The sequence below is a fragment of the Podarcis melisellensis genome (genome assembly GCF_964234715.1).
Source record: "Podarcis melisellensis genome assembly, chromosome: 2".
Classification (NCBI taxonomy): domain Eukaryota; kingdom Metazoa; phylum Chordata; class Lepidosauria; order Squamata; family Lacertidae; genus Podarcis; species Podarcis melisellensis.
The window spans coordinates 118,878,451-118,894,709 of NC_138529.1; the positions used below are offsets into that span (position 1 = coordinate 118,878,451).

Genomic DNA, 16,259 nt, shown 5'->3' on the forward strand with positions numbered 1-16,259 from the left:
CATGTAAGATTTGCTGTCCGATTTCTGTGACCATTCACTGAACTTTCCGGTCCACACCCTGTAATAATAATCCAGAAACAGTTCTGAGACAGAAACGGACTGGAGAAGATGCCAAGGGCGGCTGAGGAATCTGGTTCCTTCAAGGTTCTTCTTAATTTATTCAGGATGCTACGAGTGTGGGTTATTGGCTCTCTGGGTCAGGATTGAGGGGGACTCTCCCTGATTTTACAGCATCCATCCTGCCAGCCACCAGAGACATTCCTGTGTTAACCCCAATGCGGCCCTTTTTGCAGAGGCTCCGGTGGTGAAGGTGACCAGGAAGGCAGACTATGATGGCCTGGAGACCCTCGTTTGCCAAGTCCACGGCTTCTACCCCAAGGAGATTGAGGCCAACTGGGTGAAGGACGGGGAGGTTTGGCAGGAGGGCACCCTCCGAGGATTGGTCGCCCCCAACTCGGACGGGACCTACTATCTCTTGCTCAGTGTCCAGATCGACCCCGAGGAGAGGGAACGCTTCCGGTGCCGCGTGGAGCATGACAGCCTGGAAAAGCCTCTGGACGTGGCCTGGGAGGAGCCAGGTGGGCTCTTGGAGGGGGGTTTTATCCATTTTATTTATTGAATTTCAAACCCAGAGATGAAGGGCAGGGAAAACAGCCAAAGACGCCCAACAGCTGCATCACAACATAGATTGGCAATTCCTAGTTGGATCCTTTCTGTACATCTGGGAGCAAAACAAGTTACAGTTGTACCTTGGTTCTCAAACACCTTGGTACTCGTCCGTTTTGGTTCCTGAACGACGCAAATCTATAAGTGGGTGTTCCGGTTTGCAAACGTTTTTTCCGAAGCCGAATGTCTGATGCGGCTTCCAATTGAGTGCAGGAAGCTCCTGCAGCCAATCGGAAGCCGCGCATTGGTTTTTGAACAATTTCAGAAGTCGAACAGTACCTGTTGCCTCGCAGGCCTTGAGCTCAAAATATTATGTCAAAGGTAAAAGACGGCCACTGTCTTTTTGTCTGTAAACGTGTGTGGTTCTGAGTTCACAAAGCATTCATAAACACTCTGAATAAAACCTTACTACAGCTTCGCCAATTCTGTGGGGAACTCTTGCACACCTTGCACAGGTGGGGGGGTTTTGGGGGGGGGGAATAGAGAGAGAGAGATGCACATTCACCACCTTAAAATCCTTGGAGGAAAAGGTGGGATTATAATTGCAAATAAATACAACTGAATGTCAGATCTCCATCTTTCTGCCTCTCCCATGAATGAAAAATATTGCTCTGGATTTCCCTAATTTTCCCTAATCTGCTTTTAGCATCCAACATGGGACTTGTTATTGGGTGCATCTTGGTAGCTGTCCTGCTGTCAGTGGCTGGAATTGCTGGGATCTTGGTGTGCATCAGTAAGTAACTTGTGAATGGACTTGCTGAGAATTAGGGACCTAACTCTGTTGTGGGAGAGACTATCCCCTTTTGAAGGAACCCAGGTGACTCCATGGGCTGGTCTTCTCCACTCCCCCCATCCCCTGGTGCTTGGTGTGTTCCTCATTCACCCCTGGAGATTATTAGGCAGGGACCAGAGGAGGCACCAGCCACAAGGTCCTTCCTCCTTGCAGAGAATGAAGCTGAAGGATCTCTACAAGGTCTCTTTCCATGCTAACGCTCTGATTCTGTCTCTGCAGAGAAAAGGAAAGACGGATACAGAGCAGCATCAGGTGAGTGACATCTTCCTCTTTGCATGCTCATTCTAGTGCAGGTGAATTCAGGGTGAGAACTGAACGATCAGTTGAGCCATGTGTAAGTATATTTCCTCTGTATTATGTTTATATGAGATGATGATGATTACATTTGTGTACTATCCTTCATCCATAGACCTCAGTGCAGATCACAACATAAAAATGCAGGATAAAACAATATGATAAAAACAACACACACACCCCAATAAAAAAACCCCTCTCTCCTATCCTTTACCTGTGCACTGCGCTGCGCTGATGTTGCATGTTACAGTGGTATAGAGATACTTTAATAAATTAAATAATAAATATAAAGCACAGAAAAGAAGAAGAAGAGTTTGGATTTGATATACTGCTTTCTCACTACCCGAAGGAGTCTCAAAGCGGCTAACATTCTCCTTTCCCTTCCTCCCACACCACAAACACTCTGTGAGGTGAGTGGGGCTGAGAGACTTCACAGAAGTGTGACTGGCCCAAGGTCACCCAGCAGCTTCAGGTGGAGGAGCGGAGACGCGAACCCGGTTCCCCAGATTACGAGTCCACCGCTCTTAACCACTACACCACAAAAAGGCTTGGGACCTGGCTTCCTGAGACTCTCTCCCTTCTTCTTCATCATCATCCTCATTTTTAATTTGTATACCGTCTTTCTATCTTACAATACTCAAGGCGGTTTACAATCTGAGGAAACAAAAAATGTACATCTTATAACAATCTAATGCAATACAAAATGTGATAATAAAACATAACTTTAAAATAGGCAACCGACATAAAAAGTAAGTCAACAATCATTAGAATAGCATTAAATAACAACAACAACATATAAAAGTTAAAGAGAAATCCACTCAACAGTTACAATAAATAATTTCTAAACTATAATCAATAAAACGACGGCAAGCCACAGTACATAAAATACTACAATACAAATTGAGAAGCAGAGACTGGAGGGGAGAGCAAGGCAGGTGGAAGGAGGCCTTGCTTCGTTGTGCCCTGAAAACACATCGGTTAGAAAATGGCAGGATTCAAGGCACCAAGGAGGCAGGGTTGGTTTATTTTTAAATTTTATACCCCCCTTTCCCCCGCATCTGAATCTCGAAAGGTCTCGCAGAGCCGGACTGAGTCCTTTAACGGTGGTGTCCTAGGCTGCCGGTGGCCTGTTCTTGTCACCAGCCTAGTTGCAGTATCTTCCCTAGGGCAGAGCAGACCCACATTGCAATAATTTAGATTTGAGGTGACTGGAGGTGCCTGGTCTATAGGGGTCAGGTTGCCTGTGACCGTGAGGCCCTGCTGTGGTGTGAGGAACCAACTCTCCCAAGGCGAGATCTGAACGTGGGCCTGCAAGGTGGAGAGAGAGAGATGCATGTCCCAGAAGGAGTTAGTGGAGTTTTTCCTCCTGCCAGGTGAGCTCCTCTTACATTGAAGATATCCCTCTCTATCCCCCATGGCTCCCCAAAGGAGAGATCTACTTGCTTCCAAACGGAAGACTTTCCTGTTTAACAGTCCACTGTATACATTGCAGGCGGACTCTACATCTTTCCAGTTGTTTTCCCAGGCCTTGGAAATGTGTTCATTACACTGTACAGTGGTACCTCGGGTTAAGAACTTAATTCGTTTCGGAGGTCCGTTCTTAACCTGAAACTGTTCTTAAGCTGAAGCACAACTTTAGCTAATGGGGCCTCCCGCTGCCGCCACGCCACCGGAGCACGATTTCTGTTCTCATCCTGAAGCAATGTTCTTAACCCGAGGTACTATTTCTGGGTTAGCGGAGTCTGTAACCTGAAGAGTCTGTAACCCGAGGTACCACTGTATTTTAGTGCCTTAATTCAACGACAACGCTGTTCAGGGTGAAGACTTGTGAGTGCCACCATAGGCAGCCAGTCAGTGCTGTGCACAGCCGGCTGCTCAAACCTAGCGCAGCCAGTTCCTGCTGAACTGTATCCTGCAGGGAAGGTGGTATAATCATTTTTTATTTGTATCCCGCCTTTACACAGTTAAAAAAAACAATGCTCGAGGCTGCTTACAGCATAACAAGGTTTACATAATTACAAAAGTCATAAATCACATTAAAAAAAACACACAACGAAATGGGAAACTATTTCCACATAAATCAAAATCTAAAACTAAGAATACAGCATTAATATCACAGTTTAAAATGACATAGGTAAAAAACAACAGCAATTTAAACAAAAAAACAAAACAAAACGGAGCCCTCTCTGCCCAGCAGCAGGAGCTGTAGTCCTTTACAGCAGTGGCGTAGCGTGGGTTGTCAGCACCCGGGGCAAGGCAAGTAATTTGTGCCCCCTAACCCATGGATTTGCGCCCCCTAACCCTAACCCCCAGATGTTGTGCCCGGTGCGGCCGGCCCCCCTTGCACCCCCCACGCTATGCCACTGCTTTACAGAGCCCATCAGGCCAGGTGGTGAGTGGCAGGACTGGGGTCCTCGGGCGCTGAGCAGGGGAGTATGATGAAGGCCGTGCCATATCTGACCTTAAAGGGGACATTCCCAGGGTGCAGAGAGACACTGGCAATGCTGTCTGTCTGTGTAGCATATCAGCAAGTTGCGTGTGTCCCCCTAACCCCCCCCCCCCGCTGGGCAATGGTGGACCTGAGATCAGAGGAAGTTGCGCTGCCTCTTAGTGGTGCTTAGTGGTGGGAAGATGCCTGGATTTGGGGCGTCTCTTAATACCCTCCCTCTGCACCTGACTTCTGTTTGTTTCGTTTAGAGTGCAGTGTCTGCCCTATTTCTTTTGAAGATGGAGAAAGTGCTCTGCAAACAACAACCCCCCCCAAATCGTGCATACCTGTCTTGTTCTTCCTCTGCAGGTGACCCTGGAGAGGGTGGGGTCATCCCATGCGTGGTCCTCGAAGATGCTGAGCGAGCTTGATCTTGCCTTGTCGTGTGTTATGTACTGAGTTGAATAGGATCCAGCAGATGTTCAGCAGAGGCCTCTTCACCTTGGCCTTCTGGACATCCCTTGAAGACTGTTTTGGATGCCCATTCAGTTTACTGGCAGTGGTGTAGCGTGGGTTGTCAGCACCCGGGGCAAGGCAAGTAATTTGTGCCCCCTAACCCGTGGATTTGCACCCCCTAACCCGTGGATTTGCGCCCCCTAACCCTAACCCCCAGATGTTGCGCCCGGTGCGGCTGGCCCCCCCTGCACCCCCCACGCTACGCCACCGTTTACCGGTAATTTATTCGAGATTAGTTACAGATAGGTAGCCGTGTTGGTCTGCCATAGTCAAAACAAAAATTTTTTTCCTTCCAGACATGTATCTGAAGAAGTGTGCATGCACACGAAAGCTCATACCAAGAACTAACTTAGTTGGTCTTTAAGGTGCTACTGGAAGGAAAAAAAATTTTATTTGAGATTAGTCAGTTGTGATTATTTTGCATTGCATTTTTGTATTCGCATATCTCGTTGTATGCCACCTGAATATTCTATTTGAATAGGCAGCAAGTACAGTTGTACCTACGAAGTCAAACACCTTGTGAGACAAATGTTTTGGCTCTCAAACGCTGCAAACCCAGAAGTGAGTGTTCTGGCTTGCAGATGTTCTTTGGAACCCGAAAGTCCATCGCAGATGGTTGCAGGAGGTTCCTGAACATTTTGGAAGTCAAACGGACTTCCAGAATGGATTCCGTTCGACTTCTGAGATACGACTGTACTGTTATAAATAAAAATCTAGAAAGAATAAGCCAGTCGCTGCACAATACTATCTTCCCTTTGTTGTTCTTGCCTTTCCATCATCTGCATGGACTCCAAATATGTACAGGGCAAGAAAATGAGTAAAAAGCCGTCGATATCACAAGTGTGTTGTGCGTTCGTGTTTTGGCCCTTCTGCAACATGTAAATTGAATAAACGAATAAAAATAAACTTGACTTGCTTAAACTGGTCCCTTGAATGATTTCTCGGAAATCACCTGATTTCCTTTTCAGTTGGGAAGAAAGCAGCCGGCAGGGGGCAGCGGAGGATCGCAAAAAGCAGGAAAGCGAGAAAATATAACTAGGGACTGTGGAGAAAGAAGAAGAAGAAGAAGAGTTTGGATTTGATATCCCGCCTTTCACTCCCCTTCAGGAGTCTCAAAGCGGCTAACAATCTCCTTTCCCTTCCTCCCCCACAACAAACACTCTGTGAGGTGAGTGGGGCTGAGAGACTTCAGAGAAGTGTGACTAGCCCAAGGTCACCCAGCAGCTGCAGGTGGAGGAGCGGAGACTCGAACCCGGTTCCCCAGATTACAAGACTACCGCTCTTAACCACTACACCACACTGGCTCTCAGTGTGAGGGTGAGGGTGTATTTTGACAGAGAGAGAGAGCGTGAGGGCAGGAATCCACCCTGGAAACACACACACACATATGCAGAGAGATCCATTTGCACTGAAGGGGTCTCCATTTATCAATTTCTGCACAGGCATCAGTCAAATGAAGGGCCTGAGATGCCACTGATATGTCAGTGCTGTGGAAAAGGGTTCTTGGCACCTCAAAAAGAGTGGAGACACACCGACTTTGCTTCTTTCCCCCCCTTTATGAGTCCAATTAAGATGCTGACAAAGCAGATTCCCACACAGAAGTGTGCGCAGGCACGACTGTGAACATGCATGTGTGCATGTGCACGGCGGTGGAGAGCCTCTGTCCCATGGACCACACGGGGCACAGTTTTTCTCTAGCAAAGTTTATTGTCAGCAGAGGGTAGTGCACATTGAGACAGATAAGGCAGGAGACAGGGAGGCCAACACTAGGGGGAGCCAGAGCCAAAGGCAGGCTGCTGTCAGTAAGAAGGTAGGTAGGTGGGGCAGTGCCCCCTTGTCCAAATGGGCTGCCTTCCACTAACGGGAATTTTAAAAAAGGGGGAGGGGAGCAAATTCATTCGTCGTAGAACTTGGGAATCTCGTCTCCCACGACAACTTCCTCCTTGACACCCTCTTTGGTGACGGTGGCGAGGTAAATGACTCCCCCGCTGGATCCGTCCCGGCACATGGCGAGGGCAATGGCTGAAAGGAGAGGGAAGAGAAAGGAAAAGGGGCATTTAAATTCAGCTGGTGCTGTAGAAAAAGCTTTGAGGACGGGCATGATATAATAAATTTGTTGCTGTTGTTAGGGCCTATCAGCACTATACATTTAAAACAGTATCAAAGCACTTTAAACAGTCGAGCCTTCCCCCAAAGCAGCCTGGGAACTGTAGTTTGTTAAGGGTGCTGAGTGCTGTTAGGAGACTTCTAGTCCCCTTAAAGGTAAAGGGACCCCTGACCATTAGGTCCAGTTGTGGCCGACTCTGGGGTTGCGGCGCTCATCTCGCTTTATTGGCCGAGGGAGCCGGCATACAGCTTCCAGGTCATGTGGCCAGCATGACTAAGCCGCTTCTGGCAAATCAGAGCAGCACACGGAAACGCCATTTACCTTCCCGCCAGAGCGGTAGCTATTTATCTACTTGCACTTTGACGTGCCTTCGAACTGCTAGGTTGGCAGGGGCAGGGACCAAGCCACGGGAGCTCACTCCGTCGCGGGGATTCAAACCGCCGACCTTCTGATCAGCAAGTCCTAGGCTCTGTGGTTTAACCCACAGCGCCACCCGTGTCCCTTGCAGAGCTATAATTCCCAAAGTTCCCTTGGGAAGAACAGGGATTGATTGTTAAACAACTCTGGGAATTGTAGCTTTGTGGGAGAATAAGGGGTCTGGGAACTGTAGTTTGGTAAGGATGTGGAGAGTTGTTAGCTCTCGGTACCCTTACCAAACTATAGTTCCCAAAATTCTTTGGGGGAAGCCATGATATTCTAAAGTGGCATCATAGCACATTAAATGCCTAGTGCAGACGGGGCCCTGTTGCTTTTTTAAACTTGTATAACTTTTTAAAACTTGCATAGCTATAGAAACCACAACCCATTTCTAGGAAATACAGTGGTACCTCAGGTTAAGAACCTATTTCGTTCTGGAGGTCCGTTCTTAACCTGAAACTGCTCTTAACCTGAGGTACCACTTTAGCTAATGGGGCCTCCCGCTGCCGCCATGCGATTTCTGTTCTCATCCTGAGGCAAAGTTCTTAACCAGAGGTACTATTTCTGGGTTAGTGGAGTCTGTAGCCTAAGTGTCTGTAACCCGAGGTACCACTGTACTGCTATTTTCTCCAATGGTTAACAACGATTAACAGTGGTTAACAATGGTTCTCCAAACTGCATCTTTCTGAGCTACTTTTCTCCAATTTTTAGTCAAAACCTGCACCTTCTGTAAAGATGGGACTAGACTTTCTAGGAGTCCAGCTTTGTTTCCACCTCTCCACCCCCCCCAAAAAAAAAGTCCCTGTCATGCCGCCACCCTGAAATGGACACAGCTTAGACGGCTACCGTTCATGGTGAACTGGCGGCATTCCTCCCGGCTCATTCCTGGATTGTAGGCAGAATCCACGTAGCCGTAAATGTAGGTGCTCCCGGATCCGCCAATCGCAAAAGGCTGTCGGGTCAGCATCCCGCCCAGAGTCCCGTACACCTGGAAGACAGCAGAGAATGAGCAGGGCAGGTGGGACGCCAGAAACCTTCCCTGGCCCATCATTCTCTCTGCTTACCTGCCCGCCTTTCTTGGCGTCCCATCCTGCCACCATGAGGTGAGCCGAAAACTCCTCCTTGTACTTGTAGCTGATGTTTTTCACCAAGGTGGCTGCGGCCAGGACCAGCGGAGGACCCTCCACGTTCAAGCTGCCAGGGAGATGAACAAAAGATTAGGTAGGTAGGTAGGTAGGTAGGTAGGTAGAGAGAGAGAGAGAGAGAGAGAGAGAGAGAGAGAGATGATAGATAGATAGATAGATAGATAGATAGATAGATAGATAGATAGATAGATAGATAGATAGATAGATAGATAGATAGAGATAGATGATAGATAGATGATAGATAGATAGATAGATAGATAGATATAGATAGATAGATGATAGATAGATAGATAGATAGATAGATAGATAGATAGATAGATAGATATAGATGATAGATAGATGATAGATAGATGATAGATAGATGATAGATAGATAGATAGATAGATGATAGATAGATAGATAGATAGATGATAGATAGATGATAGATAGATAGATGATATAGATAGAAAGATTAGATAGATAGATAGATAGATAGATAGATAGATAGATAGATGATAGATAGATAGATGATAGATGATTGATAGATAGATAGATGATTAGATAGATAGATGATAGATAGAGATAGATGATAGATAGATAGATAGATGATAGATAGATAGATAGATGATATAGATAGATAGATAATAGATAGATAGATGATAGATAGATAGATAGATAGATAGATAGATAGATGATATAGATAGAAAGATTAGATAGATAGATAGATAGATAGATAGATAGATAGATAGATAGATAGATGATAGATAGATAGATAGATGATAGATAGATAGATAGATAGATAGATAGATAGATAGATGATTGATAGATAGATAGATGATTAGATAGATAGATGATAGATAGAGATAGATGATAGATAGATAGATAGATAGATGATAGATAGATAGATGATAGATAGATAGATAAATGATAGATAGATAGATGGATGATAGATAATTTATTACGGTCGGAGACCAGCTTATAAAACACACTTGGGGGTACATTCCCAGAAAGAAAACAAACATTTAAAACAATGTACAACAATAAATTTAAAATTTATAAATGCGATGAGCATGTAGACATTTAAAACTTTAAGATAAGCTACCGCATATATATGACCCAGAGTCACCCATGGAAGCGAGTTTGGGGATTTTCTTCACGAACTAGTTTGAGTCGGGGGATGGTCTGCGCCTACAGATCTGTACACAGACTCTGTCGACCATCCGGGTCATCTTATGATCTTTGCCTAACAAGAAAATGTCAAATTTTTGCTTTTCTGGGAGGTCAGTGAGCCTCACCAGCAGGGGATCAATGGTCTCACTCTGTGCCTCTTCCTAAAAGGGATATCTAAAGAACAAGTGCTCTGGGCTTCCTATCTCCCCCAATGAACAGGCGCAAAGTCTCTGAGCATATGGGACTTTTTAAAAGGATTCTTCCAGGACCAGTGAGGGCAGAGCCGAGCTTCTGGCGAGTGTGAAAGCCCTTCTTGCATTAGGTAAAAATGAGGGGAATTGGGTCCTGCAACAAAACCACAGCAGTGCCGTGCATTCCTGTTCAGGGTTCTAGCCAGCCAGCCAGCCATGCCCTTTTTCAAGATACTCCATCACATTCCCTCTCCCGCCTGGTTTTCCACAGACACACCTAGCATTCTGTGTCTTCTGAGCATGCTCAAACCTCACTGGCCTGTTTTTTTGGGGGTGTCTTTCCCCCACCCTTCACATTTTCTCCCCTTAAAGCAGCCTTTCTCGACCTGTGGGTCCCCAAATGTTGTTGGACTACAAATCCCATCATCCCTAGCTAGCAAGGCCAGAGCTCTGGGATGATGGGAGTTGTAGTCCAACAACATCTGGGGACCCACAGGTTGAGAATCACTGCTTAAAAGCTGATTTTTTTTCGTATTTCTGCCAAATTTTGGGGGGTCCCCCCACCTCCGCAAACCGGCTGATTCTCTCGTGTGAGAATAAGAGCATTGATCTTGCTATTTCTATATAGGATATGCTCCCCTCACTTTAAAATACACACTGAACGTGAAGAGGTTTGCACAAGCCCCTTTCACGTGTACAGTGCTATCTTGGAAGTCGAACGGAATCCGTTCCGGAAGTCAGTTTGACTTCCAAAACATTGGATAACAAAGGTACGGCTTCTGATTGGCTGCATGATATCTCATGATAGCAACAGCCTTAACGGCTGAGTCTGGAGTCTCCTTTTCTGGGAAATCAGGTGATAACAGAGAAGAGAGAACAGAGACCTCTTCCTGCTTTGGCCACTAGAGGGCGGTGCAGCACCAACAACCTGTCTTGTGTCTTCCAGAAACCAGGCTGAGTTCACCTAACATCTGAACCAATTGCCAGGTGGCTTAAAGATGGGATCTGCCATCTTGAGGCTTGCAGCTGGTAGTAGGCTAGACCTCAAGGCCAAGGCCAAGACCCAGCCCCCACCCCACCCCACCTATTCCCATCTAGAAAGCAGCAGAAAATGGTGAAAATGGCAAAATATATATATATATGGGGGGGCGGACACAAGAATGCCACAAAGGCCTGCCAAATCATTGAGGCTGGTCACCACAGCATCCTCCCTTCATTCCTATTTTTAAAAACATGTTTATAGCCACATGAGTCCAGATGCTCATTTTCTTTATATTTTTTTCCTTAAAAATATATATTACTCTCTCTCTCTCTTTTTTTTACAATAAAATAATATTTGTGTCCAAGCAAAGGTGCTGAGCACAAGGGAAACAGAAGTAAACTCCACTTTAATCCTGTAATTGTTATGGTGCTGCAAGTTTAAAATGAGAAACTGTACATGCTCAGAGTATTTATTTCTATTTTAAAAATCAGGATTGGTCAATTTTCTTTGTCGTTTCCTCTAGGTTGGGGAAACTTTCTGGCCAGGGAGACCAGATCTTTATGAGACCCCAGTCTCTGACAGCCAACTGTGACAGGTGGGCTGGGTGGACAACCCTCCTGTCAATCATATGATTGACAAGTGGATTGTCCCACCCACCTATCATAGAGTTACATGAAGATCATCGAGTCCAACCCAACCCAGGAATCTTTTGCCCAGTGTGGACCTCGAACCCACAGCACTGAGACTAAGAGTCCCATGCTCTGCCAAAACTGCTGTTAAAATGGAACGTCCCCTCTCTTGTTTTTGAAGTGGTTTCCCTGAAAATTGCTACGGTGATGCTTGGCCACTGTGTAGGGCCCTCTGGAGATGGCACCTGTGGCTGGCACCCTATCCCTCCCTCACCTGAGAAGCTGACACTAGTGCTCACCTGTGCAGCTCTAGCTGGTAGTTCACCATGTCAGCAATGGCCTGGGCATCCGCTGCCGAGCCAGAGAGGGCACAATAAATTCGGCTGTGCAGCCGCTCCAGTTTGTTGAAGACGCAGTTCACCACGGACTGCCTGGGAGGAGATGTCAAAGGCACAGGGTGAAAGGAGAGGCAGATATTACAGTGGCAACAAACAACATTCCCACAGAAAAGGAATCCCACAAATATTTCAACAGAGGAAATCAGAGGTGGGCATTTTGGCTCTCATGCACGGCTTGGCACACTTCACGTGGTTCCAACTTTGGAAGCCAGCCATTTAACTGGGCAAGCAGCTAGTCCTGTGGAAGGTGGACCTCGTTTGGACAAAGAGATATGGATCTCGGAGGAAGGAAGCTCCCTCCCAGAAAACTAGCCTCGGAAATGTTACACTGCCCTGCGATTCCGCACCATCAGGTGAAGAGGCCAGACATTAGACAGGTGTACACAAACACACAAACACCCCCCTTTCTCAAATGCACAGCGCTCACCCTGCAGATACTCGGGAGTCAGATCCAATCACAACCCCTCCGTCAAACTCCACGGCCATGATTGTTGTCTGCAGAAGGGGAAGGAAGGGGAAAGAAGGGGGAGTTTTTTTGTTTGTTTTTAAAAAAATATTTAATCATTTTTTAATGCAAACAACAACCGCAAAAGACACATAAAACAAAAACCATTGTAACACTAATAACACAATTTGACAATTCAGATTTGAATACTGATATACCGTCCGTATAGTTAAAGCTATGGTTTTCCCAGTAGTGATGTATGGAAGTAAGAGCTGGACCATAAAGAAGGCTGATCGCCAAAGAATTGATGCTTTTGAATGATGGTGCTGGAGGAGACTCTTGAGAGTCCCATGGACTGCAAGAAGATCAAACACATCCATTCTTAAAGAAATCAGCCCTGGGTGCTCACTGGAAGGACAGATCCTGAAGCTGAGGTTCCAAGACTTTGGCCACCTCATGAGAAGAGAAGGCCCCCTGGAAAAGACCCTGATGTTGGGAAAGATGGAGGGCACAAGGAGAAGGGGGCGACAGAGGATGAGATGCTTGGATAGTGGCCTCGAAGCTACAAACATGAGTCTGACCGAACTGCGGGAGGCAGTGGAAGACAGGAGTGCCTGGCGTGCTCTGGACAAGGGGGTCACCAAGAGTCGGACATGACTAAACGACTAAACAACACAACACCTTTTAAACAATATTTCCCCACCTCTCCTCCCCTACTTCCCACCACTGTCCGCCTTATCACTTAAATATTCCCTCCAGATTTCTTCATATTTATCCATTCTTATTTTGGGTCGACATGCAATTCGTTCGTATGTAGCTAGTCTGCCCATATTATCGTTCCATGTGCTCAATGGAATCTTTTTGCAGCTCTTCCAGTTCATCAAAGCAAATTTTTTTGCTTCTAATATGGCACGGTACATCCATTTTTGTGTGACCCCTTTTAATCTCCCACGTTTCCGGAATAAAATTTAGAATTAAATTAAATTCCCCTAAATAACAAGGGGGAGTCTTGACTTTTTCAGGGGTTACTGGAGCCCCTTGGAACCAGTAGGGCAGCAGGCCAGGAGCCGAACAGAAGGGGGCGCCAGAACCAACTAAGTCTATTGCTTGTCCCTCCTCCCCATTGAGTTTGACAAGGGCAACACTGAGACTAGCAGGTAGGCAGGTGGAGGCTGGTGGGGCAGGGCCCCATTTGCCCCAGGGAAGCAGACTCCATGGAGATCTTTTGCAAAGGAGAAGAAATGGGGAATAGGGTTTTCATCAGTGCTTGGAGACCCGGCCCTCTGGCACTGATAGTTTTAGACAATCAGTGCAATCAGTGAGACAGCTGGAGTCTAAATGGAGCAGCGTTATTATTCTTATTATTAGGCTACTGTAGAGAAGAGAGGATAAAATACCACTGGTTCTTGTTTCCAACATTTGCTTCAAATATACGTTTAAAGAAGATTGGAAAATGTTTATTGAAAAATGGGAAATAACTGTGTATAGCTGAAAACGCTGGCAGCGTTAAGATAAATTCAACAGCGTAAGTTTCGGTGGATGCAATAATGGAATACTGAATGGTATAGTTTTTGTAAAAGATGCAGGGGTTTATGATATGTAAAATGAACCATGGAAAGAGAAGAAGGGAAGTCATAGATATTTTAAGGATGTAAAATGAGTATTTAAAATGGTAAAACAGAAAATTTAATAAAAATATAAAAATAAGAATAAGAATAAATTGGCTTGCTTTACATCTAAAGAGGAAGATGGGCTTTGCAATCTTGCAACAGTGAAGATGTGAGTCAAAAGACATAACTATGTGCTACCAGGAATTATTTGTTGTCTTCCTCTCTTTGGGGCCTATTAACAGATCCATTTTGCAGGGGTATAAAGGTAAAGGTAAAGGGACCCCTGACTGTTAGGTCCAGTTGGTTGTGGTGCTCATCTTGCTTTACTGGCCGAGGGAGCCGGCGTACAGCTTCCAGATCATGTGACCAGTATGACTAAGCCGCTTCTGGCAAACCAGAGCAGCACACGGAAACGCCGTTTACCTTCCCGCCAGAGCAGTACCTGTTTATCTACTTGCACGTTGAGGTGCTTTCAAACTGCTAGGTTAGCAGGAGCAGGGACCGAGCAACGAGAGCTCACCCCGTCACGGGGATTCGAACCGCCGACCTTCTGATCAGCAAGTTATAGGCTCTGTGGTTTAACCCACAGCGCCACCCACGTCCCTATTAAATTGCATACTTTTTGCTTATCTGTCTCATAGGCAGTATTATCCGCCATTGCCTCTGCAAAGGAGCGCAATCCATTGGCTGACACATCTGCACAGAGACAGCCAACTTTATTCCCGATTGTATCTGTTTTGTACAAAACTGTTTTGCCGGTTGTATCTGTTGCTACAATATTTCTTATGTAAAAGGCAGGTGATATTAACCTCCTGTGCGACTGGTCAGGCATATCCCATTGACTTCAATGGGACTTACTCTCAGGTAGACCTCCATGTATAGGGATATATATATCTCTGTGCAACAATGTCTGGAAGGGGTGGAGCTATTGGCTGTGTTTAAATTGCGGAGCTGCTTCACCAACCAAACCAGAAAAGCTTATGCAAAATAATAAATATGAATAATATGAATTTGAGTTAACTGATACAGAACATAGAATCCGGGGGGAATATTAACTGTTCACTGCACACAACTCTGGGCTGATTCACTTTGATCTCAGCTGCTTTTCATCCATTTGGGGAATGTTTGTTACTGTCCAGTGCAGGCATAGGCAAACTCAGGCCTCCAAATGTTTTAGGACTACAATTCCCATCATCCCTGACCACTGGTCCTGTTAGCTAGGCATCATGGGAGTTGTAGTCCCGAAAACATCTGGAGGGCCGAGTTTGCCTATGCCTGGCCTAGTGGGTAGAGCTTTGGCCCCGGCGAGGTCACACCAATTCTAACCATAGCTGCCAACTTTCAGATTTGAAAATAAGGGATCAGCAGCCTCGAAAATAAGGGATCAGCAGCCTCACCTGTCCCAGGGACAGTCTACGGGATATCTAACAATCTGGGATAGCAGCGGGAAATGGCGCAAGAATAAGGGAATTTCCCGCAAAAAAAGGGAAGGTTGACAGCTATGATTCTAACAGATAAGTCATTTAATGTTGGGAAAACCTTTCTCCCTGCCTCAGTTTCTCCTCTGTAAAATGCAAACCGCTGTGCCTATTCCTTCCTCAGAGGTTTTCAAGCAGAGGTTGCAAGGCCATCTGTCATGGATGCTTTAGCTGAGTTCCCTGGGGTCTACAAATTCTACGTTTCTGCGATTCTATTACTATTCTGTAGGGGATATGGGAAGAGGAAGAATGATGTACTTTGACAGGTGAATATGCCAATAGGATTAGAGGGGGAGGAGCCTCACTCCGAAAACAATTTCTGCCTTGCAAGAACCCACCAATTTAGTAAAATAGTATGGGCAAAAATTTAAAAAAAATTAAAAATAGTGTGGGCGAGATCCGTGACTGTTGGTGGCGCAAAACTCCGTTTTTCCTCACTAACATGAAATGGGTGAATGTACCTTAAGCCCCCTCCCCGATTTCGCTCTCCCCACACCCATCTATCCAGCCCCAAACTAGCCCCTTTTTCGGGGGAGCAACCCCCCCAGAAAAAAGTGTTCAGGGGCGTTTGGACATTGTAGAGATCCTTCAGCTTCATTCTCTGCAAGGACCTTGTGGCAGGTGCCTCCTCTGGTCCCTGCCTAATAATCTCCAGGGGTGAATGAGGATACTCACGCCGATGCTGATCTTCTGCGGCCCGCGGTGGTCCATGGTGGCCCCCGACCCGGAGCGCTGCAGCTTCTTCCGCGGGAACCGACCGAGAACGAAAGTGACAGGGGACGCTGCCGCCTGCGGAGCCTATCGCGGCCGCCAGAGGGCGCCCCTCCTCGCGTTAAAGTTTAACCCGCGAGGCCGTCCTAGTCCGGCTCTGCATGGGGCGCGGTGGGGCGATGGCCAAGGCCGCCTTTGCTGCCCCTGGATGGGGCGCTGGGTCTTCAGGCATCCCAAGCCGCTTCCCCAGCGCTCAGGTTACTGGCAGCCAGCTCTCCGGAGCGTGCTGGACACTTGATC

General features: G+C 46.5%; 2 protein-coding genes and 1 long non-coding RNA gene across 3 annotated transcripts in view; 2 read left to right on the top strand and 1 right to left on the bottom strand.

The window, feature by feature from the left end:
* The window catches only part of LOC309364996 (DLA class I histocompatibility antigen, A9/A9 alpha chain-like), a 30,489-nt gene extending 25,840 nt beyond the window's left edge, over nt 1–4,649 (top strand). Inside the window, exons 4-7 of the mRNA XM_081903070.1 lie at nt 294–578; nt 1,313–1,399; nt 1,679–1,711; nt 4,551–4,649. Of these exons, the coding sequence (XP_081759196.1) occupies nt 294–578; nt 1,313–1,399; nt 1,679–1,711; nt 4,551–4,612 (467 nt within the window). The 3' untranslated portion in view covers nt 4,613–4,649. The remainder of the gene's footprint in view (nt 1–293; nt 579–1,312; nt 1,400–1,678; nt 1,712–4,550) is intronic.
* A 2-nt stretch (nt 4,650–4,651) lies between these two features.
* Nucleotides 4,652–5,618, top strand: LOC309365327. Its single transcript, XR_014166011.1, has 2 exons — nt 4,652–4,745; nt 5,096–5,618. It is a non-coding gene; the product is annotated as an uncharacterized lncRNA (long non-coding RNA).
* A 766-nt stretch (nt 5,619–6,384) lies between these two features.
* Nucleotides 6,385–16,064, bottom strand: PSMB9 (proteasome 20S subunit beta 9). The gene is made up of 6 exons (XM_081903362.1): nt 15,924–16,064; nt 12,143–12,210; nt 11,617–11,748; nt 8,286–8,415; nt 8,068–8,209; nt 6,385–6,719 (listed from the first exon to the last, which is right to left on the bottom strand). Exons 1-6 carry the CDS (start codon nt 15,957–15,959, stop codon nt 6,592–6,594), a joined length of 636 nt encoding a protein of 211 aa, XP_081759488.1. The 5' UTR covers nt 15,960–16,064; the 3' UTR covers nt 6,385–6,591.
* Between the last annotated feature and the right edge of the window lie 195 nt (nt 16,065–16,259).